Genomic DNA, 24,259 nt, shown 5'->3' with positions numbered 1-24,259 from the left:
TGTTGAAATGGACACCGCCGATCAGGTGAGAATCGGCGCGATTAGCGAGATCATCTGGACTCAGAGATGTGTGATTTTTTGCTAAATTGGCCAAATGTGTCGCTAATTGGTGATAGGAAATGTGTTGTTATCCTCTGTGTCCTTCTGCAGCTTGCATCTGTGGGGACGTTTCAAGTGCTAAAATTACCTCTGGGATTTATCCGTGTTTTGGAATGGGTGAGTTGAAACTTTGACTGTTTTTTGCATGCAATAACATAACTATGTAGCGTAAATACATCAGCGTATTATATAATGAACTATAGGGTGCAATGAGAGTCTGCATGTGTATTGCTACGTTGACTGCTTTTGACTCGTTAATGCCCTGCTTATCTCTGTTACAATTTAAACTCCATCAGATGGCTTTTGGCGCCTGAATAGTGATGTTTGTGTTACTTCCACACGGCGAGGGACCTTACCCGAAATCATCTCGGCTACGATCCGTTTCAGCGTGACTAAATGGCTCAAGTTTATGTAAGGATGTATAGCGAGAACTACACGCCAGGGGAAACCGCTGTGTAGCTTTTCAATTAGGCTATGCGTATTTTGGATGCGTTGTGCCAACACCATGCGCTTTGCGCCAGTCCAAAAAAAAAAAATGCCCCATTTTACGCCAAGTGAAATGATATAACAGGAATCAACAATGAGAACGGGGTGCTCTAGCTCTGACTGAATCAAAGCTGGGTGCTGTTTGTAGTCTCTCCTGTTTATTGTACAGTGCAGAGAAGCCCAAAGGCAAAAAAGAGATCAGTGACTTTCTTTGATGTCAGTTTAGAGAAATGACTGTAGCCATGAGGGAAGTGTGTGTGTGTGTGTGTGTGTGTGTGTGTCCCACTTTAATTAATGCCATCAACTGTGCAGAGAATCCTGAAGTAGCAGAGAATGTCCATAAAAATATATTAAAGATAGATTTGTTTTTATTGTGAAGGGGGTCACTCTCGCTCACACTCACTTTCATCAGACACGTGACACTTTAGCTGAGATAAAGCAGATGTCTATCAGTGAGGTGAGTTCCCCAGTGTGTCCCCTTTCGGCTGTTTGCGTGTGAGCAGATTCACTGTGATATTTGTGGGCCAGAGCCAGAGAACAAGCAGATGATCCAAAGCAGGGTACGATTAAGATAACACTCTGTGTGTGTTTGAGAGAGAGAGTGGTGGAGGGCAGTATGTGTGATTGTGTGAAAATGACTGCACACCATCCTGTAACATCCTTATTGATCCAGGATCACCTGGTTCATAATCATAGGCGATCAATATGCAAGCTACAATTGATCTCTCTTTTTCAGCCTCCATCTGTAGTGTAAGTGATGTAACTGGGCTACTTGCCCTCATTTGGCCCGTGATTACTCTCTGACTCATGATAACTACGGTTGTGGACAGGGGAAGACTGTAGTTATGGCAGCTAAACAATGGTTATGGTATGGTTACTATTAGGCAACTAAACAAAACTTGGTTACAGTTCAGGAAAGATGGTGGTCAAGATTAATAAAAAAGAAAGTTTTAATTGCAGGTCTGTGACAGGACGCAAACTCTGGTCTCCCACATGAAATGTTACACCTTGTTACACCTTGTTATATCAAGGCCACATCACTTCCTGGTTTATCACTGGATGTTGGATTTGCACATAAATTGTGAGATGCAGAATCATCCAATACAGATGTGATCTCTAGGGATACTGGACCAGGCTTTTGAGAGCGCCGTTGAAACAGCGACTCCCTTTCGACCTTAAAATACATTTAGCTGAGGTAAATCTCACATCACAATCATCTATATTTTCCAAGCGCGTGTGCACATACATGTAATTTGACTATTGCTTGTTGCCTCCCTCTTGATTTACTGACACAGAAAGAGAGAAAACAGCGGTTGTATGCCTCCGTCAATCAGTCATGTTGCAGTTCACGTCCATGTCTTGTCCAAAATATCACCACTTCATTTTATCTTATTAGACATTTGTGTGGAAATGTCATGATTAGCACGATGACCAACAATAAAACAAAAAAATAAAACATCACAACTTGTGAAAAACATTGTCGGCCACTTTATTTTCTGTGCTTATGACAATCGTGCTTCATTTTCAAGAGGCTTGCAGCAAATGTCTTCCCACATATGACACCAGTAGAAACACATGTCTTTCAGTTTGTTTTGTTGACATGCCCTCAGGCCTTAAAGGCTGTATTCAAGGCAGCCATTGACATTTACCTTGCTAATGATAATGAACCCTTGAGTGTATGGCTGACTGGACATGTGGACAAACAGAAGCTTGTTTAAAGGTTACGTTAACTTCAGTCAAGACAGTTGCAGCAGTTTAGTAGGTTTCCTACATTCTCAGTCAGTACTGGGTCTGCACAAGGAGAAGGCAAATTAATAATCAGCCATGTCTGCAGGAAATTCTAGAGGATGGTTTTACGTGTGTGTGTGTGTGTGTGTGTGTGTGTGTGTGTGTGTGTGTGTGTGTGTGTGTGTGTGTGTGTGTGTGTGTGTGTGTGTGTGTGTGTGTGTGTGTGTGTGTGTGTGTGTGTGTGTGTGTGTGTGTGTGTGTGTGTGTGTGTGTGTGTGTGTGTGTGTGTGTGTGTGTGTGTGTGTGTGTGTGTGTGTGTGTGTGTGTGTGTGTGTGTGTGTGTGTGTGTGTGTGTGTGTGTGTGTGTGTGTACGTAGTCCATGGCCTGTTTGGCAGCCCGTCAGTGACTGGCATATTCCGCTCCAAACAGCTGTAAGGCCCCCTCCTCTCCACCAATAACCAACTCATGCAGAAGGTGTGTGTGTGTGAAGGCGAAAGGGAACAAAATTGTTCAGTTGATTGAGCACATGATGCAAATGATATACATGCCTTTTTTATGCACTGTTGTATCATCTCACACGGGGTGATTTCACAAGTACTGTCTCAACACAGTGGCTTGCTGTACTACGGCACAACTCAGACTGATGATTCACAAAGGATGAGTCTAATTTATGAGTAAGGATCGTCCTCTTACCCAAATCTCAGGACTGACCCACTGTGCTATGATGTCATCCTCAGTAGTTCACTGTACACCAATTAACTTTGCCTTAAAGTGGGCGGGCATAGTGTATGTTTGTGTGTCTGTGCAAGATCAAGCTGTGCAACAATAGAATACTTGTCACAGGGGTGGCTACATATACATAACAATGTGCTAAAAGACTGAGGCTATTGATACAAATGGTTGGTTTGGTTTCATAATATATTAAGGTAACCAATTAGAGGAGTATAGGGAAGCCTGGAATCATAATTCCTCTCTAAATACGTTAAACTGTGGTGATCGGGAGCCTTAATACAGCCGAATTGGATATAAGAAAAACAAATGAAACTCAATGAAGTGTAACAAACGTAACACAAGGCTGTTTGGTTCGCCTTACAAAAACTATTAGCAAAAGTGGCATTTAGTTCCGAATACCAATTTACTGTAGTTAATTAATCGATTAGTGAAGTGACAGAAAATATCTGGCCCACAATTTTGATAATTGATTGTTTATCATTCATCAAGTAAAATGCCAAATATATGCTAGTTTCCAGTTTATCAAATGTGAGGACTTGCTGCTTTTCTCAGTTTTGTATCACAGTAAAAACGAAAACAAACAAGAACAAAACAAGCAATTTTAAGACGTCACATTGGGACCTGGGGTATTGTGATGGTATTTTTTTCACCATTTTCTGACATTTTATAGATTCAATGGTTAATGTCTTCCTCCGGCTAAAATGTGTGTGTGTTTCCTGCTATTTTTGTAAATGTAGCCTGGAAATAAAATAGTCAAACTGGTACATGTGTAGTTTGCATATTACAGCCCAAACCTACACATCCTTGGCAAATGATCTGGGAGTCAAAGCCGTCATGCATATGTTGGTAGATATGTGCTACCTATTATTAGGTTTGCCTTAAGAAGGCATGGAATATAATTCTTACTCTGATTAGTGCAGACATGTTTTGTATTGTAAATTAATTAAATATTGGGAGTGGAACCCTAATCTCTAAACACTACCGGATGAACATTATTTATTTTCATTGGGAACTTGAGTGAGCTGGGCCATAAATAGTCTGTAGTTATGCAAATACAGCAAAGCCTCCCGTGAATAAAATACACCACAGGATTAACCGATTTTGACAGCAGGATTGGCAAAGTTCAATTTCAGTTCTTTCTCCCACTGTTTGTCTTTCTCTGTCACATTTTGTGTTACTACTTCATTGGACTATCATCTTGTTAATGTGTTATTGTTTTTGACAGATTGCTGCACAATTTTCAGTTGATGCAGGAGCATAAGCACGCACACACACACACACACACACACACACACACACACACACACATACTAACACCAAAGGAAAACTGGGAGATGCCGATTGGTTGGCCACAGCTGCTGACAGATATCACTAGAGACTTGTCAGGTCAAAGATCTGTTTTTCAGCACTGAAATCACTCAATTCCTTGTGACAAGGGAACACGAGGCTGAGGAATAAAATGTCAATTCTTTTAAACGCTTCTAGAGATGGCGCCGTCTGGTGTGTAGTATCGACTTAAACAAAGATCTCAGTGTCATGATGTCTATTTGGTTTGGGGGTGAATCAGAGCACTAATTAAACTTTTGCAAAACAATGACATGTTTCATAATAACTATCACAAATTGCTCTGCAACTGGTGGCATCTGTCAACCCTGAACCCTTATATCTGTCATTCTGATATTCTCAAATATCTCATATGATTGAAAGTTTTACGTCTGGTGGTCTCTCTTCAACCTCTCTGAAAAACTCATTTAATTTGATGTTATTTTTGGTACATATGTGTTTATATCTATCTGTCATTTAATTTGGAATTTGAAATCTGTAGTTTAATTCTACTAAAGCCGGATGTTGCAATGTTATAAGATGATAATATGTCCGAGTTTACAGCTTATTGTGCTGCTGTCAAAGTGCCCAAAAATCAATGAATGCAAGTGTGTACCTTGTAGTGACTCTGATCCTGAATTGTGTAGAAATGTGAAATAAAACACTTAAGGAAGGATTTGGTTGGAAAGAAAACAGAATTGCTCTCATGGTTTAATGGTCTGTCTTTCAGCTTCAGGTCATTTTGGGGTTTTTTTCCACTTGAAGTTGAATCTGAGTAACGTTTCAGTAACAATGTGATCTTAATATAAACTTGGGTTGAGGGTTGTGGTAGCTGCTGGTCTCCTGGATGTATCATGGCCTTTATTGACCATCAGGTCAGAGCTGGACCTCTGTGTCCCTGAGACGACAGTCCGCCATCTGTGACTCAGTCAGGGAAAGGTTGGGATTGTCTTCTCCTGTAGGAGGATATGTCAACTCTACAACACATCCCACACACACAGCGCATGGAGGAGCACAGGTGTCCAGACAGTATGTTCATGCACAAGAGCACGAAGGAATAGAAATGCCACAAAGACACACTGTATTTATATTACAATACACCAACATCATTATAAATGAGATTAAACCAAAGGTAGGAAAAAACTAAGGACAATGAAAAAACAAGCCGTCCTAAACTGTCTCGTCTACTTGTTGCATTTAAATGAAATTATAATGATGAAATGTTTCATTTGTCAAATTATCACTTGATCCAACTAGTGACAGCTCTGTTTACTTGAGTGTCAAAGACATAGAGCAGCACATCTGACAATAAGACTACAAAGTCAGTCATCAGTGTATTGTGGGAATACAGGTACATTTTATGTTGTTTCTAATGGACAGTCTATGACTAGTAAGTCCAATGATAAAACACCACCAAAGCCACGTGTCTGATATTCACACTTCACATTCAACACTCAATAATTTGGACCTCAATCCAAACCTGGTCCTTAACCTGAACGTCTAGTATTCCTTTTACAAGTGAGACACAGGGACTGACATGAATTTGGATCATCTTTAGATTCTTGTGAAGACATTCCTCCTCGCATATGAACCCAGCACTACACACACACACACACACACAGTGTGGTTGTATTACATTTCCGTTGGGTGCCCCCAGCTTAATAAGTGCAGTGACTTTCGCTGCAGGGTGCAGAGGCCGGGTTCCAGCTAGGTCACCTAACTAAGTAGCTATATGGAAACCCCATGGGGAGAAGAGGAGATCCAAGAAGGGGCACTGTTACAAAAATAAATGGAGATTTTCTGCCTGCTTGTGGTCAGTCAAGCTTACTGAGGGAGAGATAGTGGGAAAGATGAATCTGGGCTATGCAGGGCACAAAGCTCTCCCAGCGCAGGAAGGGATTAGCCGCCGCTCAATGTGCTACTGATGTTGTTCTGCGGTGCTGCTAGTACTGAAGCAAAGATCAGAACGCTTTAAAGGCTCAGTGAAGTAGCTGGGTTTTTCACACTGATGCAGCAGTCAAGATCAATATCCTCTGATCATTTGATGAGCAGGGAAAAACCTTTTGTCTCAGGTATGAAAGTAAGGATGTAACAGGATTTGTTTCTTTGTTTTCCCCATTTTTAAGTGAATTAAAAACAGTAAAATCACAACAATTTGAGTTAATTATTTTCCATATCTCAACAACAGTATGTCAGTTGGGGTGATATCCCTTCTTCATCACTCTAATGTAAAGGCTAACTTAACTGTGCATCTGTCTGCTTACCGCGCTGTGCTTCCATTCCTGCTTTGTGTTTGTCCTTTTGTTTTGTACTCAATTAGATGGCGTGAAATTGCTCATGTTTGCACACTGGTGGACTGCAGCAGTGAAAGCAAGCAAGACTGTGTGTGTGTGTGTGTGTGTGTGTGTGTGTGTGTGTGTGTGTGTGTGTGTGTGTGTGTGTGTGTGCGGACTGTGTCGAATGCTTCTGCCTGAGTGGAGAGAGTGAGATATTTTTACTCTACATTCACATACATTCACATTGCATACTTACATCCAAGCCCTCAAACAAACATGCACAGAGAGGACATGCATCCATGCACACACAAGCCTGGACATAGACTGTTAGTGAATGGAAATGCTGTATGAATTCACAAGCATGAGAACACAGACTTCCACGTCCACAGCAGCATATTACATCAATTAAGATCACCAGCCTAGAAACAGCTAAGTGCACCAAAGCAGAAGAGAAATGATAACATGCGGCATATGAAGCAATGTATTACCTCACTTGCTTTTGTGGTTGGTTAAAATGTTCAGAAATAACGGCAAGCTTGAACCCAGTTAAGATCAAAGTTCACGTCTAAATAAGTCTGTCGGAGAAGGTGAACTTATCCAAAGAGCATGTACACATGCTAAGTAGTGACCCACAGCCTGTAACATGTGTGCAGATGAACAGGATGCTAGTTTGATTAGTCAGCACGTTTCCCTCAGAAGAAGATCCCTATCCAGGCTCATTTCAGTCAATTCATGTAAAATGTCTTTTTGGATGGCTTTTGGATCTTTTTTTGTGCAAAGTTAGCATGACTCGGGCTGAGAGGTGCTTTTCATATATTCCACAACAAAATAATTTGCCCGACTGCATATGCTTGTCTTCTCCCCATTCAAACCACACACTCCATGTGGTTTGTGTAGTTTTATTTTATAGTAGAGGACAAGCAGTTTGAAAGAGATATGTCTTTCTTTCTCAATCTCTGTCTCTGTTTCATCTTTCTCCTTCTTTATGTCTTCATAAAGATTGTCCTAGATTTTTGCCCTCCCAGTCAGTTATGGAGAGGGGCTGAACATCTGAGGCGTCTCCTCCTGAGACAGCCACTTGACAACGCAAACTATTCCTATTGACTTGAATAGAGCAGGTGGACGGTGTGTGTGTGTGAGTGGCATCTTTGTCTGGCTTGTGAAAATATCAAGTGCAGCTCATCAGCTAATACACCTTATAGCTCGTCTGCCACTTAACGTGATCCTCACCTCCCCGCTTGTCGCTACCTCCGTCGCTTCCTCTGCCACTCTTATCACGTTCTCTTGTTCAAGCAGCTCATCCATTTTCTCTTGTCATCCCTTTTATATGATCTATTTTACAGTCAAATGTTCTTCATATACCAAGACGCCATTCCTTAAATACTCTCTGTCTTTCTGCCCACTTCACTTTCCATGTTGCTTCTCTGCCTGGCTCATCTTTTTAACAAACCATATTTGTCTTCCTGTTTTTCACAATGGAGGGCTGTTTGTATTGGACAGTATAGGTCTGATTGCTGGTGGTTAAGCCCTGAAGCCTGTGCATCAGTTTCATAATCCTCAGCCAGCCTTCGCTCTTCCACAGTGTTCATTCATGTCTTCATTGCAGCCTCCAACCCTGCTCAAGCTACATTTAAGTCTCTCTTATCACACTTATCCACTCACCTAAATCTGTAGATTATATCACAAATTGTATTTTTTTAAATCTTTGATTGAAGTGCAAATGTACCTCACATTGGTTTGAAAGCAAATAATGGTCTTCAGATAAGTACTGTGATCGTCAAAGCCATGTAGGTCAGTGGAGAAGAGGGCAAACGGCAAACGGGGCTGTTCAGAGCTTTGTTTGCACTGCAGACAGTTTTCATTCCTGTACCCTGGCTTCTCTCTCTCTCTCTCTCTCTCTCTCTCTCTCTCTCTCTCTTTCTCTCTCTCTCTCTCTATCTCTTGTTCCCTGAGGAGCCCAGCTGGGAGAGGCAGATAAACACACGGGGGCGCAGGGCTTAGCACCCACCCTCCTTCCACAATGCCACGCTCTCCTGTTCAAAAGCCCCAGCCAGAAATGAGAGGGGCTAAACCCGAGCCGAAAATCACAGGGAGTGGAGGCAGCTGCAGGAGCGAGCAAGAGAGTATGGACATACAGAGAGAGAGAGAGAGAGAGATGTTTATCTGGGGGTGATAATTAGGAGAGCGTATTTATTCTCTCGCTCTTCTGGTCACTTTTCTTCGACCATTTGTTTGTTCAAATAAGCACATGCCACAGTCTGCACGTACAGTATTTATCCTTTCAGCTGCATATGATTTAGCTGCATATGTGAATTTGTTAAGCCTGTGTGTGGGCGGTTGGGAACATTTCTGCGTGTTTGTTTGTGGCCTCATCTTGCCTCAAAACCAACCAAAATACAGAGAGATAATCACATAAAAACACTCCAGTAGAGGAATTCCCTGCAGAGGTTCCAGCTGTGCACCATAATGGCCAGGTAAAGCAGCATTCAGCCTGAAGCTGCAGGGAACAAGTGGAAACTCTAGTCCTCGGTTTATCATATAGCACCTTTGATCTGGGTTGACGTAACCCAGCCACACCTTGCTCAGCCCTTTGTGATCCAGACCATCATAGGAATAGGCGGTACAGGAGAATGTTAGGGGGGGCCATATATCCATAGGGGCGCCCAAATGAGGGAAGAATACTTTTTTTTAAATTTGTAACTTTTTCTATTTTGATGCTCTTATTTAGAAATATTACCAAACTACCCACAAAAGCATACTATGTAGCATCGGCGCATCAACCTAATAGCCAATAAATAGCTATAGTTAATGCTGCATTCACATGAAATCAGGCAGATGGCAAACTGGATATCATTTTAGTGGATAAGAGCAGGACGGTAAAATAAGTTGAGGCCGGCAGAGTATACCAGTGACGGCAGTGGGCATTGACGTCTATAGTTACATTTTGTTTACTTTTTTTCCATCATCCACAGTGGAATTTACAACCGATGTTACATAAGTGCCTCCCTTAAAAGAGAAAAGCTGCATTTTATAGCTGAATGCATTTGTAGAATAATTACATAACATAAATAATATGTAATAATTTCAACTGTTTCTACCGTCTCAAAATATGTCACATCACAACCACAGACTATATTTCCTCTTTATTTCTTTATTTGATCCAATAAAAAGGCCTCACTTTGCCATTTGTATAGAAAATTGATTGTAATTGCAAAGTTCACGGAGGTCAATAAACAGAGAATCTGTTGAAGCTTCAAAGTGCATAAAGATTTTGCCAGCTAGACATATATTTAAGAAGAATGGAATACTAAAATGATATATATATATATGGCACTCAATAGTGAGAAAAATGTGCTTTATATGAAACAGTAATAAAATACCATACGGTTAACAGGTATTAATATTTTTATTATAGTAAAACTATAGTAAAGGTATAACGTAGTTAAATATACCCCTGTGATGTTGATAGTATTTCCTGAGAATCAACACCTCAGTCTGTTAACTATGTCAGTAACCAAACTGTAAAGTACTGATAAATTACTCTGTGGTGACATGTTAGTTTTCTGTGTGTATTGACAGATTCCTCACATGTATTCCTCACATATTTAGTAAACACCGTTGTGGTTTATATATTGTGAGTGCAAACACATGCTTGAGAGAAACATACACACAATCTCCATGTACTTCAATAACATGCTCACAGCTATTGCCAGGATGAGAGTGGGAAGTGTGGCTGAATGATCTAATAATGCTGACGCTTTATTAAATAGCGCCCTCAAGAGGCCTATAGGGGCATTCAAACTAAAGAGATGTCTCCTCCCCAGCTGCTGGCAAGCTGCACGTCCAGCTTGCCAGCTGTAATATGGGAGAGGGGAGGCTCGTGCTAACTAGGCGTCAGGTCTGATTATGGTGATCACGGTTGTGAGAAGTCTTGAGGCTATAGGAGCTTTATATGGAAAACTGGGCTGAGAGAGAGCATATTAAGGGCAGAGGGTGTGTGTCTGTTAGATGGTTGGATGTGAGCGTCTGACTGTGATTATGTGTTTGCTGCATGTTCATGTTTGTTGTTTTATAACCAGAAGCCTGTTTCTCTGTCTAATCCTGACTTTGGTTCCAGTCCTTCAGTTTTAACTCATAAGACACCAAACTGTCAGCTGCTGTATTCCCATCAGTCCATTGGCTCCTTCTTCATTCTCATATCTACCAGTCAATATTATTTCTACCTTAAAAAGTGTTGTAACAGATATTCACTTGAGTTGTACCCATTCGCTTCTTACAATTGCATGCATCAGTTTAAAGAAATATTGTACATCTCATTGCACCGCAGGGTGTGTCGTAGCTAAAATTGAATTGAGTCACTTAACCCATTGCATTTTCATTAAACTAGTAAGAATTGTTGCATGTTTTCTAAAAAAGTACATTGGCTCACATCTTTAGCAGCACTCTCCAGCAAATGTTCACAATGCATTTTTACATTTCTTCTCCAGCTTCAAGGTTGACTAATTAAACCGCCGAAGGTTGTAACCAGCTGGAAATGTCTTGCCTCTTGCCTTTTCTTTCAGTTTTACCAATCACTACGTACGAGATGTCATTAAAACTACTCATCACTTTTAGAGCAAAGTGGTGAGAGAAGAGCTAATTATCTCTATCCTTTGTCAAATGAGGCAGGCAAAGTCCACAGCTATGTCTCTTTGGGCCACAGTATTGGTGGAGTGTTCAGCAGAGGCAACAGCTTTATTTAATCACAGCAGTGGTCGTGGACAGGATGTGTAGGGAGTGCGAGAATGAATAAAATGCATTTTCTCAACTGTAGTGGTTAGAGAAGAGTGCACTGATTTGACACAGTAAAAACGCAAGGCTCGTCAAAACCTTCTTACTGGAAAGCAAGAGTTCGGAGCTGATCTTCTTCTGAACAAAAGCAGAAACAGTGATCTCTTCCTCAAGACCCAGTGGACAGAAGAGGAGACTCAAGCACTCACTGCAGCTATTGTCGTCCATGTGCTGATGTAGCCAAATTGCTATCAGCTGGTGTTGAATTGGCTTCACGATGGAGAAATTGTTGAGATGTCCGTAAGCAAAATGTTTAAAAGGTGGGACTGATGACACTCACTATTCGCTACTTGGGCTCGTTAGTAGAAATTAATTCCAGTCACAGTTTTAATGTTTCCTGTGTCTCAGTTCTGAGGTGTCTCAAACTCAATTGATATGTTGTTAAAGCTGCACTAATCAATTTGTTTTTAATATTAACACTGGGTCAAATTATTATATGTAAAGCGAGAGATGTTGCTCATAGTGACAAACGCACAGAGAATTATCACCCAACTCTTCAGTTCCCCAGAGATCTATGATGCGTGTTAATGTCTTTCAACGTTGTTTTGTTTATTTGGGTTCACAACTTTACACCAGCATTGATTCCAGCAGCAACAGGAAGCTGCTTTCAGCAAGCAAGCTCCTATAATTCCTACCTATCAACATCTCCAAACAGCAGACCGACAGAGTTAGCGTCTGGCCAATAAAATCAACTAATACTGCATACGTATATTAATCTTTGTGATGGAAAATTTAAAAATAAACCAGTACATTTGACTCGTTCGGGCAAACATGTCCTGATTGACATTGCCAGTAAAGTCAGTCCAAGCAGAGCCGTAATGGTCATCAAGATGCAAGACAGAAAAGGCAAAATGCAGCAAGTATGTGTACACACGGGTGTACACACAATGAGTCGATACACACTGAACTAACATGCACACATAATTTACACACAAAAATCTGTGTATTGCATCAAACAAGCAGTAAAGTTTGTCTCTGTGTGTGACATGTATTAGATTAATATATTAGTTTCATCAACTCTGTAGCATACAAACATATTTATAGCAGTACAATACTTTAGGGTGCCCTAAAAACTACACGATCAGTGACTGAAGGAAATAAGATTGTGTCTATGACTAAAAACTTTAGCTGTTTCTGAAAGATCCATAGACTCTTGCTTCCATTGAACTTGTTATGAAGTAGAGAGGTGATACTGACCTGTTGTTGCAATGTGAGATACAATTAAGAACAAACGGTGTCTAATAAGAACCTGTGGGAGAAAAATGTATTTGTGTCTTGAAATATATTTGTGTAAAATCATATCTATAATTTGAAATGTATATGTAATGTACATTCACATTCATACGGTGATATTGGCCTGTGTCATTGTCATATGTTATTCACATCACTGAGGCAGGGTGTTTGTGTTCTTTTGTCCGCATCAACCATGTAACCTCTTTGACACGCAGGTAAAGCAAAGTTCAAGAAAGCAACTACTTCACAATTGTGTGCATACGAAACAGGATGCTCTGTCAGGGGGTGAGAGAACAACCAAGGGATTAGGAAGAGACAGGGAGTCTAGGTTTCACTGTACGAAAATATGCGAAACTCAGCTAAATGTAAATATGCACGAACCAAACTCATCAGTGGGAGGATTTGCTTGTTAACCGTCTCTCTGGTTCAGACGCATCGAGTAGGGGAGTAAGCATAGAGGCCTTGGAGCCTGGGTGAAGATAGAAGGGGGGTGAAGCAGATATACAAGTAAAGCAGGTTTTCCAACGGAGGGGAAAACAAGAACCGGTCACTATGACCTGCTGCCAGATGCAAACTCAGAAGAAGACGAGTGGGGAAGGAGACTGTGATTAATCAAAAACCCTCTGTTTTGACATGTCCGTGGTACACATTGTAACTTGTCTATGTGGGAGTTTAGGGACCAAGAACGAAGCAGGAACCTGGGGAGGGAGGGAGACCCCGACTTAGGGCAGAATGGAGGTATAAACCCTTCTTATCTGGCTCTGACCCCAGGCTCATGGCCAAAAAGAAGAAAAATAAATTTAATTCTGTAGGTCTCGTATCCTTGTGCCTTATGTGCGCATCTGATTTTTTCTTTCTTTGTGCAGCTCTTTGCCATTTTTGCATTTGCGACATGTGGGGGCTACTCTGGTCAGCTGCAGGTTAGTGTCGACTGCATGGAGAAGGCCAGAAGCAACCTCGGTATTGGCATCGACTTTGCTTATCCTTTCAGGTGAGTAAGTGATAAGGTGCGTGAGGAAGCCAGCCACAATGGTACTTGAATGAATATTACTTGAGTGTTATCTGTCAACGTTCAGTGTCTCTTCACATACACAACAGTCTTTTCTTCTGCCTTTGTTAACACACATACATCAGTGCAATCTGTACAGAGTATGAGTAGCTTTTACAGCTCAGTGCAGTACAGTGGGATCCCTCCTCTGAGGTATGGAACCACATTTCAGTTTTCCACATGGAGAACTAATAGTTTTATGGGTGTTCACCAGCAAAAACCATGACCGTTTAATGTAATTTGAATAATACTGTAGAATGAAATGTTCTCATAGCCTTAATGGGCAATGCAATGTTAGTGGGAAATCTGCTAAATTATTTTTCTTTGATGTAAAAATCATGATTTAGCCAACATAGTCAATATATTTGTAAGCAATGTGAAATAATGTAGGAGGTTAGTGAATTCAAAAATAACATGTGTAGGTGGACACAGGTAGGATTATTTCATTAAAAGCAGCAGATAAAACTGAAACTATCTGTATTGCAACACTCTTATTCACTCAAGATTGGGTGAATAAGAGAGTATGCTTTTTTCTGACTTGTGTGAACTCACTTTTAAACTTAACATACGACATTACGAGGCATTCAGTTCCCGCAAGTTGATGGTTTCAATGGTTTTAATTCCTTTCAGCTGAAATCTGCAAAGAAACATAAAATGATTAACTTCCTGGTGTCATACTGTAATAAGGATTGTTTCCCCTCATTAAATGTTGTTAGAGGTATTATGCTAAAAGTCAGAAAATGTCAGACAGGCAATAGTTAAAGACAGGGATTTTAAGCACTGTATCATCATTTACAAAGACCTCCTTTGGTGAAACGTATCCTGGCAAAACAATGCTAGATGCACCATTTTGTTGAAATGGGTTTGACCCCTGTACCTCCCTCTGTGTGTATCAGGTTGCACCAGGTGTCCTTTGAAGCGCCCGCGTGTGAGGGCATTAGGACGGAACGCGTGTTCCTCATTGGAGACTATTCATCCTCTGCAGAGTTCTTCGTCACCATTGCGGTCTTCGCCTTCCTGTATTCCCTCATGGCCACCATTGTCTACATCTTCTTTCAGAACAAGTACCGCGAAAACAACCGAGGACCACTCGTTGTGAGTACAGCGGACTCCGACTGAGGACATTTTCAGTCTTTAGTGGGTTGTTACTCAACATCATACAATCTTACCCTGTAATTCTCAATTAACTCTATTCCTCTGTTTCCATAATACTGACTCTGCCAAAGGAATCATGATGCTAGACATACAAAGCAAACCCCATCATGCAACTACTATTTTCACGAAGTAGGAAGAAAGTATTGTTCTGGTTTCTTGAGCTTAATTTTTTCCATATCCTGCCCCTTCTCTCTTACATGCCATCAGGACTTCATAGTGACAGTGGTGTTCTCCTTCATGTGGCTCGTCAGTTCCTCTGCGTGGGCCAAGGCTCTGTCTGATGTGAAAATGGCCACTGATCCTGATGAGGTGCAGCTCCTCATCTCTGCCTGCAAAGTCCAGACTAACAAGTGTGGCTCTGTTTATGGACCACGCTGGTCCGGACTCAACACCTCAGTGGTAGGTTCAACGGATGTGTGTCCCAAACTATGGTGTTGAAAAAGCAGTTATAACGGAAGCGCTGAAAGAACTTGATGCACTGAGTGAATTTGATGAAGCAGCTAAAGTAGTGAAATGACTTGAAATGCCCGCTGAAGTGTAAGTGGTGCGTTGAGTTGAGCTGGAAATCCTGAAAGATATTACGACCAGTTCAAGTGTATGAACTGAAAAAAAGATGCCACTTGAAGTGTAAGTGCTGAGAGCAGTTGGTGTAAATTGTGTATGAACTGTTGAAATTTTGAGAGCGGGAGACGTTTTTATTTTTTGTTCAAAGATGAAAACCTGAGACCCGAAATGGTTTGAAGTGATCAGTTGAAGTATGTGAGCGTTGAAAGGAGTTGAAATGTAAAACAGAAAGAGTTGAATGTAGCTGAAATGGCGTGGGGTATGTGTAAGCGGTGAAAGTCCTTGAATTTGTCAGGTGGTGTTGAAGTTGAGGGATGCTGAAGAGAAGTTGAAAAGATCCACAGATTCTTTTGAATCAAAAATATATAATAATTTTGAATATTAAAAAAATGATGAATGATATGAACAATTTGAAAAAAGAGGCCCACCATTCTACAGAAGCTGAACTTTTTTTTTTCAAGTTTGAATACAATTTCTATGTGAGTATATGAAGTAGTTCAAGAATAATAATAGCACACAGAGGAATAAAAATAAAGATGTAAGAATACAAGTATTTGAGTGTGCATAGCTGTCAAGAATTTCTAATTTGCTTAACTTTGCTTTGTTTCATTCTCTTTCCCTTCAGGTTTTTGGGTTTCTCAACTTTGTTCTGTGGGCTGGGAACATCTGGTTTGTCTTTAAGGAGACCGGTTGGCACAAGGGTGCTTCGAAGTTAGCAGGCGGGGCATCTGAGAAACAGTCCGGCACCTTTAACCAGCAGCCTTACAACGAGGGAAGCTTTGACCAGTCAGGGAGCTACAACACCCAGGGAAACCTCAGCCAGCCGTCCGAGTACAGCCAGGTGGGAGGGCCCACCTCCTACTCCAATCAAATGTAGCCGTGCCTTTTTGATTCGTGACTTCTGCATTTTAAACCAGAGCAATCAAGGGGGGTGATGGGAGAGGTGGAAAGTTTGTCAAAAACACATGGTCATAAAAAAGGCATTAAAGTACACCCTTTTGGGATACAAGTATTGTTGGGTATTGTACAAAATGATTAGATTTAGCCTTTTACTCATTCTCTGTCAGAAGTGTTGTTTGCTGAATGTTGTATTTCTTGTAGTTTGATACTCATACGTGATGGTCTCTATCTCTGTGCTTGGTGATTGACATTCACTGTTTTGACTGGATTTGCACTGTTGTGGATGGAAAAAGTGCTCTGTGTTTGTATAATTCTTCAAGTTCCAAAAATGGTGTTGAGTCAGTGCATGGTGTCGTATCTGTGCTTTTTTTTAAACACATTTTAACCTCTGAAAGTTTACAAAAATCATACTGCCCTGACTCATTTCTGACTATTACATGTACAGTATATTATTTTTTTCTAATCTAACTGGAACTATATTTTGATGAGTATTTCTAATTCAGACACAGATTCAGAAGATCATTTAGTGAAATGTATGTGTTATATTTGTTATGACAAATACATTCAACTCATGTCTGACATTGATCATGTCAGAAATTTGAAAGACTTAAAGCAATAACTGTACTCTGCAAAATACACTACACAGGGGTTGTTCAGGACAAAAGTACAGTATGCAACCATTGCAGCATGTTTCTTTCCAGGGTTTTCACTTCTTTATCACACTGTCCTATTTATTTATTTATTTATTTGAATAATGTAAAGAGGGAGATTTTCCCCCTCATTATATATGTTATACCTCTCTAAAGCATGGCCAGAGCATCCATTCACACTGCTAAAGCCCAGCAAAAAAGCACATCAGTACCACAGTGATAGCAGATGAATAGTGAATGGTGGGCTCATCTGTACATAACTAATATTTAGCTTTAAAATCACTTCAGTTTTCTACACATTTTAATTAATCTGTGCAATTCATGTATAGTACTATTTAATGGATACTGTCCGGTTGCTGTTTGTTTACATTAATATGACTTGTTCAACCCTGTTTCTTGACTTCCTCAGCATGTTTCTTGCATCAGTGTAATAAAGCACATTGAACATCCATGCATGTATAACAGTCTGACATCCATGATACATGTGTAAAGGTCCATTTACTGGCACTTGCAATTAGTTCATTAATGTGGATATTTTACAGGCATTCGTGTTAATAAATTGGCCCATGTAGCTACAACCTGCTCTGCATGTGTCATCTTAAGTACACACTGCACTCTTCACTCAGACAAACTACTGCACACCGAAAAACATATATTATCATTCTTATTCGTGGTAATGATGGTTTACTGTACAAAACATCAGCCTAGAGAACACAAACTGTGATAATGAGGCCATCTTGTGGCGGCAGTGCATTTATACCAATGCTCCCTTTAGAGCAAGACAGCATCCAAATACAATAACAGAGCGGGAAGAAGGAGACCCTTTTTACCAATTTCATAAATTGCCATGTAATCCGTATTCTGACTACATTTCAAAGTACTCTGACCCAGCCCTCTTTATTAACATGGCTACATTTCCTGAAAAGAACCCAGCACGTTGTGCAGCCTCCGGAGTGACCAACAGGAGGCAACAGCAGACTCTCCCAACCGGATCACAGCAAGGAAGTCAAACAAACCCAAATGTGTTCATCGCGTCAGAGAAGCAGACATGGCCACGCTACAGCATCTGAACACGTTTATCTGTGAGCGGCTCACAGCGGCGGCGGTGGAGATTTTCGGGGCGGTGGAGGAAACGTTGATAGAGTACCAGGCAGAAGTCAGCCGATCCAAGCGGGAGATGGGTCACCTGAGAACGCTGTTGCACTGGCCTGAAGTCAGATTACATAAAGCTAGACCAGGTGTGTGGATTGAATCACTTAACGGTCATCATTAGGCTGCAGCCTCATCATTATCTCTACAGCTAATATGATGAGGCTGCAGCTCCCTTCATTTTTTGGTTTCAAAATGTGACTGACTGCCTATTTTCAATGAAGATGTTTTATGAAGAAAAGAAAAGTGGCGTGGTTCAGATGATGTGGTGTATATTAAAACCACGAATCCGTGTCTACATGACTGAATGATCTCCCTTTATGCACTCTCGTGTCATTCAGCAGCTCATCGGGTCGGTCCTCATTGCTGCGATAAGGAGGCTTCTCCTGAGCGCTGCCATGAGGAGGAGTGGACCACAGACGTGAGCCCGGATCACCCGAGCACCCTGCATGTTGAAGAGGAACCTGACCAGAGGGCTGATCAGCAAGGACCGTGCTGTGGGCAGCAGTGTGATACCACCAGGTGTCCTCACTTTGTGAAAAGAGAAGGTCACGAGCAGACACCCTCACGCCTCTACAGAATATTAACTGTTGAACAGACAGCAGATATCAAAGCTGAGCCTGATGGTGACGTGTTAATAACATCTCCATCAACCTCGGAGGCCGAGATCCTCTGTGGAATAAATCCAGACTCTCCTGGACTTCAGCAAGAAACCCTAAAAGGTGAGCGGTTTCACAATTGAATGTATATGTATATTCATGTTACCTGGTCATCAACAACAAGGTGAAGCAACTCCCCAAAATGCAACAATAGGTGTTCATCTTTACTTTTGTTTAAATACCACAAACAAAGGTGAAATGATCCAGAGTTGTAGGCATGTTTGTGTATTTGTCAAAAGGTATTCTTTTTAAATATTATATTTTCACATCTTTATCCTTGCAGATCCTCCTGAGATCACTCGGCGTGAGCGAGATGGGCTTGATGAGCAGCAGTACGTTGAACAAGACCGGAGCCCCTGTCAGGACTACGAGGACCCGGATGCCCCTCAGATCAAAGTGGAAAAGTTTACATCATCTAGTCCTCAGGAAGATACTGACCACGACTACGAACTCCCTCTTCAGTCACAGAGCAGTGTTTATGATAAGTCTCATTCTTCAAGCCACAGCCAGACTCTGACCAACAAAACATCTTACACAGCAGAGCGAGAGAGAAGAGACACAGAAGGAGAAGGCTGCAAACTGTCTCGACTGGCCAGAGTTTCTCAGTCTTTCTATTCTGTAAATCAAAGTGAATGTGATCTAGAGAATACAGAAGGTGCGGTGAATGGAGAATGGATTCAAACGTTCACACCAACAGGAACGAGGCAAAAGAAAAGTGATAAAGGAGACTGGACTATTGGACTGGAAGAAGACGTAAATGATCTCAACAGGGAGAGAAGACACATTTGTCCCATCTGTGCGAAACGTTTTAAAAATTCTGGCCACTTGAAGGATCATGTGAGAATCCACACAGGAGAGAAACCGTACCAGTGTAAGGAATGTGGCGTGAACTTCAAACAGAGGGGAACTTTGACTTTGCACACGAGAATCCACACGGGGGAACGGCCGTATCAGTGCACCGACTGTGGTCGGCGCTTCATTCGGAAACACGACATGAAGAAACACAGGGTGACGCATACGAGGGAAAGACCCCACCTGTGCATGGTATGTGGTAAAAGCTTTAAAAGGAAGTGCGACCTAAACACACATCTAAAGGTCCATGCAGAGGACAAAATGGATCAACCATTTTGATTGCTTAAATACTGTGCAGCACCCAGATAGTGATGTATGGAAAACATGGATTGGATACTTTATTAGTATGTTTACTGGAGTGAATAACGCTATACGTGTATTTAGGAGCCAGCTTAACAAAACATTTCAAATCTAACTGAAATGATCATTTTCATCATCTCAACAGCAAAAACAGGTTTAACAGTTGTGATTTTTAGTTGATGGACAAATACATTTGATACTATGTAGACATTATCTTTTCACTATCACTTTTTTACTTGGTCTAGACGTGCTAATTATGGAAGCTAGGCTGTACTCATTAGATTGTGTTTTGGAGTGTACTGACTTTCCTTTTTTTATTAATTTAAAGTGAGTGGGTAATAATGACTACCTGCACCACCCAGGTAATATGAAGACATGCAGATTGATTGAAAGGCAGAAATGCATAATCTGAAAATAATGTGGATTTTATTTGAGAAAATATAAACAAAGAATTTGGCAGTTGAGAAAGAAAAGCATACAGGTTAATGATAAATGCTGTAACACTTTGTGTTTAACCACCAAAAAAAACAGAGATGCTAGTGGGCTGAGTCTGGTGAATGGTCAGATATACTGCACTATTTTTTCATCAAATGTAAAAAATGTGAATATTTTTGCTCAGACGAAAATAACTGTCCACCGCAACTCAAAATTGTGTAAATATATTGGTTTAAATTAAAATTATGACTTACAACCTGAAGTTTGTGAACAAGTTAAGTCTCACCTGCTTACATTAGCCTACTGACCAACTCATGTCTGCAGAACAATATTGTAGCGACCCTTGGTAAGGAAAGCTACGAGACGTTATCTTATTTGTTGTGTTTTATTTGCGGACAGTAGGCTACTGTGGACCGTAGCCTACGCCAAAAACAACAGTCGACGCCGTTAAACGTTCTCTCACATGCTTAACAATCTCCTCCCGGTCATAGACTAACTCTCAACAAGCTAGCAGCACAAACAACAACATCCAACCTCACTCTCTCTGCCAATCCCAGGTACGCTCATGTGTGCCACCCACCCCCATAGGTAGCTAGGATGATTGACAGGGTTTACAGCTTTACGGGGCATGAGACCTTCACTGACCTCAGTAAATGCAATAACCAATTCGATTCTTATCTAGAACTACTTATTCCTGTAAAGACAATAACACTTATAACATAACAAGTTAACATTACATGTCACTCAGTCCGTTACAATATCATATCTGCCAGCCGGGTCTACTTAAACATAACAGCGTATGAAATGAAAGTCAAAGAAACGAAACTTAATTTAGGTTTCATTTACTTTTTTCGGCCGCACACCTGAAGTATCCACAGTTGGCGCACTGCCGCACTTGAGCTTTAATTGCCATCCGAGCAGCTGACTCTACGGGAAAAATAGTTTAGGGTTTATACTTTTTTAAACACCGTTTCTCTCCAGGATTCAAGCAGTGATCACCATGAACACTCTGAACCAACAGTATGAGGAGAAGGTGCGTCCCTGCATTGACCTCATCGACTCTCTTCGCTCTCTGGGTGTAGAGAAGGACTTGGCGCTGCCTGCTATCGCCGTGATTGGAGACCAAAGCTCGGGGAAGAGCTCCGTGTTGGAGGCGCTGTCAGGGGTGGCTCTGCCGAGAGGGAGTGGTAAGCTAAACTCACGGAAAAACAATAATATTATTTGCATTATTTGACATTTTGATTCCAAAATGAACAGAACTGAATATATAGGTCCGTCTCGTTATCACTAATCTAAACGAACCCTTTTACAGCTAAATAAAGCATTAACCTTGAGCAGTTGTCTGGTTTTGCCCCTTTGTTTGGGGAGTGATGTAATGACTCAAAATGATGGATGTTCAACCTTAAATCTAGGTTGTGTGTTGCCTTACGTTACACAAAGTGCAATTGGTCGAATAAATAAACTTTAGAAAGGTAGACAGTAAGACCATCAGTATGATATACTTTTAAAGCTGCAGTCATTGACTTTGGCCATGAACCACAACAAGCTGGAAAGAGAATTTCTGTTTTTTTTAATAATGTTATTTGTCATTACTGTAAGCATGTCTCCGTTGTCAACCTTGAAAACAAGAAACTGCTAAATCCCACGTTCTCAAAGAACAGGAAGTGGGCCGTCTTCCGGACTGTCAATCATTCAAGAACAGTGTGGGATCCTAAAGTTAAGCCAAAAGGTCTCTTAGGTGGGCATCTGAACATATGAAGTATTAAATCTAAAAGTGATCAAGTCCATCATCTTTTGCTTGATTCCAATTTAGACTTTCTTTGTTTATCTGAGACCTGGCTCCACAAAAATGCACCATCAGCAGCAATAACAGTGCCAGGTTATAACATAGAGATAGGGTTGGATCAAAGGGTGGTGGCGTCACGATCTATGTGAGAGATAGTATCCGGTGTAATGAAATCCAGTGGACTGTCTGTAAAGATTTGGAATGCATAGGTCTAGATATAATCTTATCACCACAAACGTCTTTTATTGGCCTCCCTCTTCCAATGATAGTTTCTATGAGGAATTTGAGAAACTATTAAAACAATGCAATTTCAGTAAAGAGGTAATTATTATGGGTGATTTTAACATCAATTGGGAGGACAAATCATCTAGAAAGAATCTTAAACTTATAACTGATGACTTTGACCTTGTGCAGTTGATCAGTGGGCCCACAAGAATAACAAATTCCTCCAGGACCCAAATTGATTTAATATTTAGTAATGGGACTGAGAGAGTTCTAAAATCTCTCAATATGGTAACTGGTCTTTCTGACCACAATGTGACTCTGGTAGCCAGGAAACTAACCAGCAAGTGTTTTAGGCCTTCTGTCAGGGATGATGAATAAATGTAATGACTCAAAATGATGGATGTTCAACCTTAAATCTAGATTGTGTGTTGCCTTATGTTACACAAAGTGCAATTGATCGAATAAAATAAAGAAAATAATCTTTAGAAATAAACAGTAAGACCATCAGTATAAGATAATTTTAAAGCTGCAGTCATTGAGTTTGGCTGTGGGGCACAAGACTGCACAACAAGCTGAAAAAGCCAGCGATATATACCGATCCCTGCAGTGGTATGCGACTACTTTTCCAACGGCATATACCTGCGTTTCCTGAAGGCAGGAGCTGCTTGAAAGTGGAAGTCTATTGTCAGACAGACACACCAGTGCCGCCTCTTGATGTATATACAAAAAATTGGTTTGATTCACGACCAGTGATGCCGTAAATGTATTTTTTTCTGAGGCTATTGACAAAGTAGCGCAACACAGTGTTTTAAATAGAGGATGTATCCGTTTTATACGCCGTTGGAAAAGTAGTTGCACTGTTGAACAACAGTGGCAAACCACCGGCCACTTTTCGATCTCGGCACTACTGGTGAAAAGCCTGTTGTGTAGCATCCGAGTGCCTTCTTGATCGCTGACACAGTGACTCTGTGTCACTATGAAACAAATCATACAAATGGGATTAACGTTTTACATTTTCAGTCAGTCTCTTTTCAAAGGCATTCATAGCGTTGCACTTGTTTTAAACACTACTACAGAAATGTCCCTGTTTACATTGGGGTCGAGGATTCCGCCAACAAAATGTTGACTTTGGTGTTAACACATATGCTAGAGAAGGCTATGTCTGGAACATATTTTGAAGATGTAAAATTCCCTCTTTTATAAAGACAATATCAGTGTTATACAGTGGGTACGGAAAGTATTCAGACCCCTTTAAATTTTTCACTCTTTGTTTCATTGCAGCCATTTGCTAAAATCAAAAAAGTTAATTTTATTTCTCATTAATGTACACTCAGCACCCCATCTTGACAGAAAAAAACAAATGTAGAAATTTATTTTTTTTAAACTGAAATATCACATGGTCATAAGTATTCAGACCCTTTGCTCAGTATTGAGTAGAAGCACCCTTTTGAGCTAGTACACCCATGAGTCTTCTTGGGAATGATGCAACAAGTTTTTCACACCTGGATTTGGGGATCCTCTGCCATTCTTCCTTGCAGATCCTCTCCAGTTCCGTCAGGTTGGATGGTGAACGTTGGTGGACAGCCATTTTCAGGTCTCTCCAGAGATGCTCAATTGGGTTTAGGTCAGGGCTCTGGCTGGGCCAGTCAAGAATGGTCACAGAGTTTTTCCGAAGCCACTCCTTTGTTATTTTAGCTGTGTGCTTAGGGTCATTGTCTTGTTGGAAGGTGAACCTTCGGCCCAGTCTGAGGTCCAGAGCACTCTGGAAGAGGTTTTCTTCCAGGATATCTCTGTACTTGGCCGCATTCATCTTTCCTTCAATTGCAAC

At 41.0% G+C, this 24,259-nt stretch overlaps 3 protein-coding genes across 3 annotated transcripts in view; all 3 read left to right on the top strand.

Annotated features, from left to right (window-relative positions):
- The first annotated feature begins 7 nt into the window (after positions 1-7).
- On the top strand, positions 8-16,352 carry synpra (synaptoporin a). Its single transcript, XM_076096116.1, has 6 exons — positions 8-25; positions 151-216; positions 13,575-13,699; positions 14,653-14,851; positions 15,119-15,310; positions 16,101-16,352. Exons 1-6 carry the CDS (start codon positions 8-10, stop codon positions 16,350-16,352), a joined length of 852 nt encoding a protein of 283 aa, XP_075952231.1.
- Positions 16,353-18,157: 1,805 nt separating this feature from the next.
- On the top strand, positions 18,158-20,668 carry LOC142954950 (uncharacterized). Its single transcript, XM_076096323.1, has 3 exons — positions 18,158-18,263; positions 18,516-18,896; positions 19,117-20,668. The coding sequence occupies exons 1-3, from the start codon at positions 18,203-18,205 to the stop codon at positions 19,962-19,964; spliced, it is 1,290 nt and encodes a 429-aa protein (XP_075952438.1). The 5' UTR covers positions 18,158-18,202; the 3' UTR covers positions 19,965-20,668.
- A 713-nt stretch (positions 20,669-21,381) lies between these two features.
- LOC142955013 (uncharacterized) overlaps positions 21,382-24,259 on the top strand; it is a 20,024-nt gene continuing 17,146 nt past the window's right edge. Inside the window, exon 1 of the mRNA XM_076096395.1 lies at positions 21,382-21,607. Coding sequence (XP_075952510.1) covers positions 21,421-21,607 — 187 coding nt within the window. The 5' untranslated portion in view covers positions 21,382-21,420. The remainder of the gene's footprint in view (positions 21,608-24,259) is intronic.

Source organism: Anarhichas minor, unplaced genomic scaffold (genome assembly GCF_050575085.1).
Source record: "Anarhichas minor isolate MPS153535 unplaced genomic scaffold, ASM5057508v1 ptg000021l, whole genome shotgun sequence".
Taxonomy (NCBI): Eukaryota; Metazoa; Chordata; class Actinopteri; order Perciformes; family Anarhichadidae; genus Anarhichas; species Anarhichas minor.
This window is presented reverse-complemented; position numbering and strand designations above follow the sequence as displayed.

Coding starts and splice junctions, on each gene's coding strand:
- synpra (XM_076096116.1), top strand. Junction 14,852..15,118: donor ACAACCGAGGACCACTCGTT/GTGAGTACAGCG, acceptor ACATGCCATCAG/GACTTCATAGTGACAGTGGT. Junction 15,311..16,100: donor CCGGACTCAACACCTCAGTG/GTAGGTTCAACG, acceptor CTTTCCCTTCAG/GTTTTTGGGTTTCTCAACTT.
- LOC142954950 (XM_076096323.1), top strand. CDS start 18,203: ATGGGTCACCTGAGAACGCTGTTGCACTGGCCTGAAGTCAGATTACAT. Junction 18,264..18,515: donor ATTACATAAAGCTAGACCAG/GTGTGTGGATTG, acceptor CGTGTCATTCAG/CAGCTCATCGGGTCGGTCCT. Junction 18,897..19,116: donor TCAGCAAGAAACCCTAAAAG/GTGAGCGGTTTC, acceptor TTATCCTTGCAG/ATCCTCCTGAGATCACTCGG.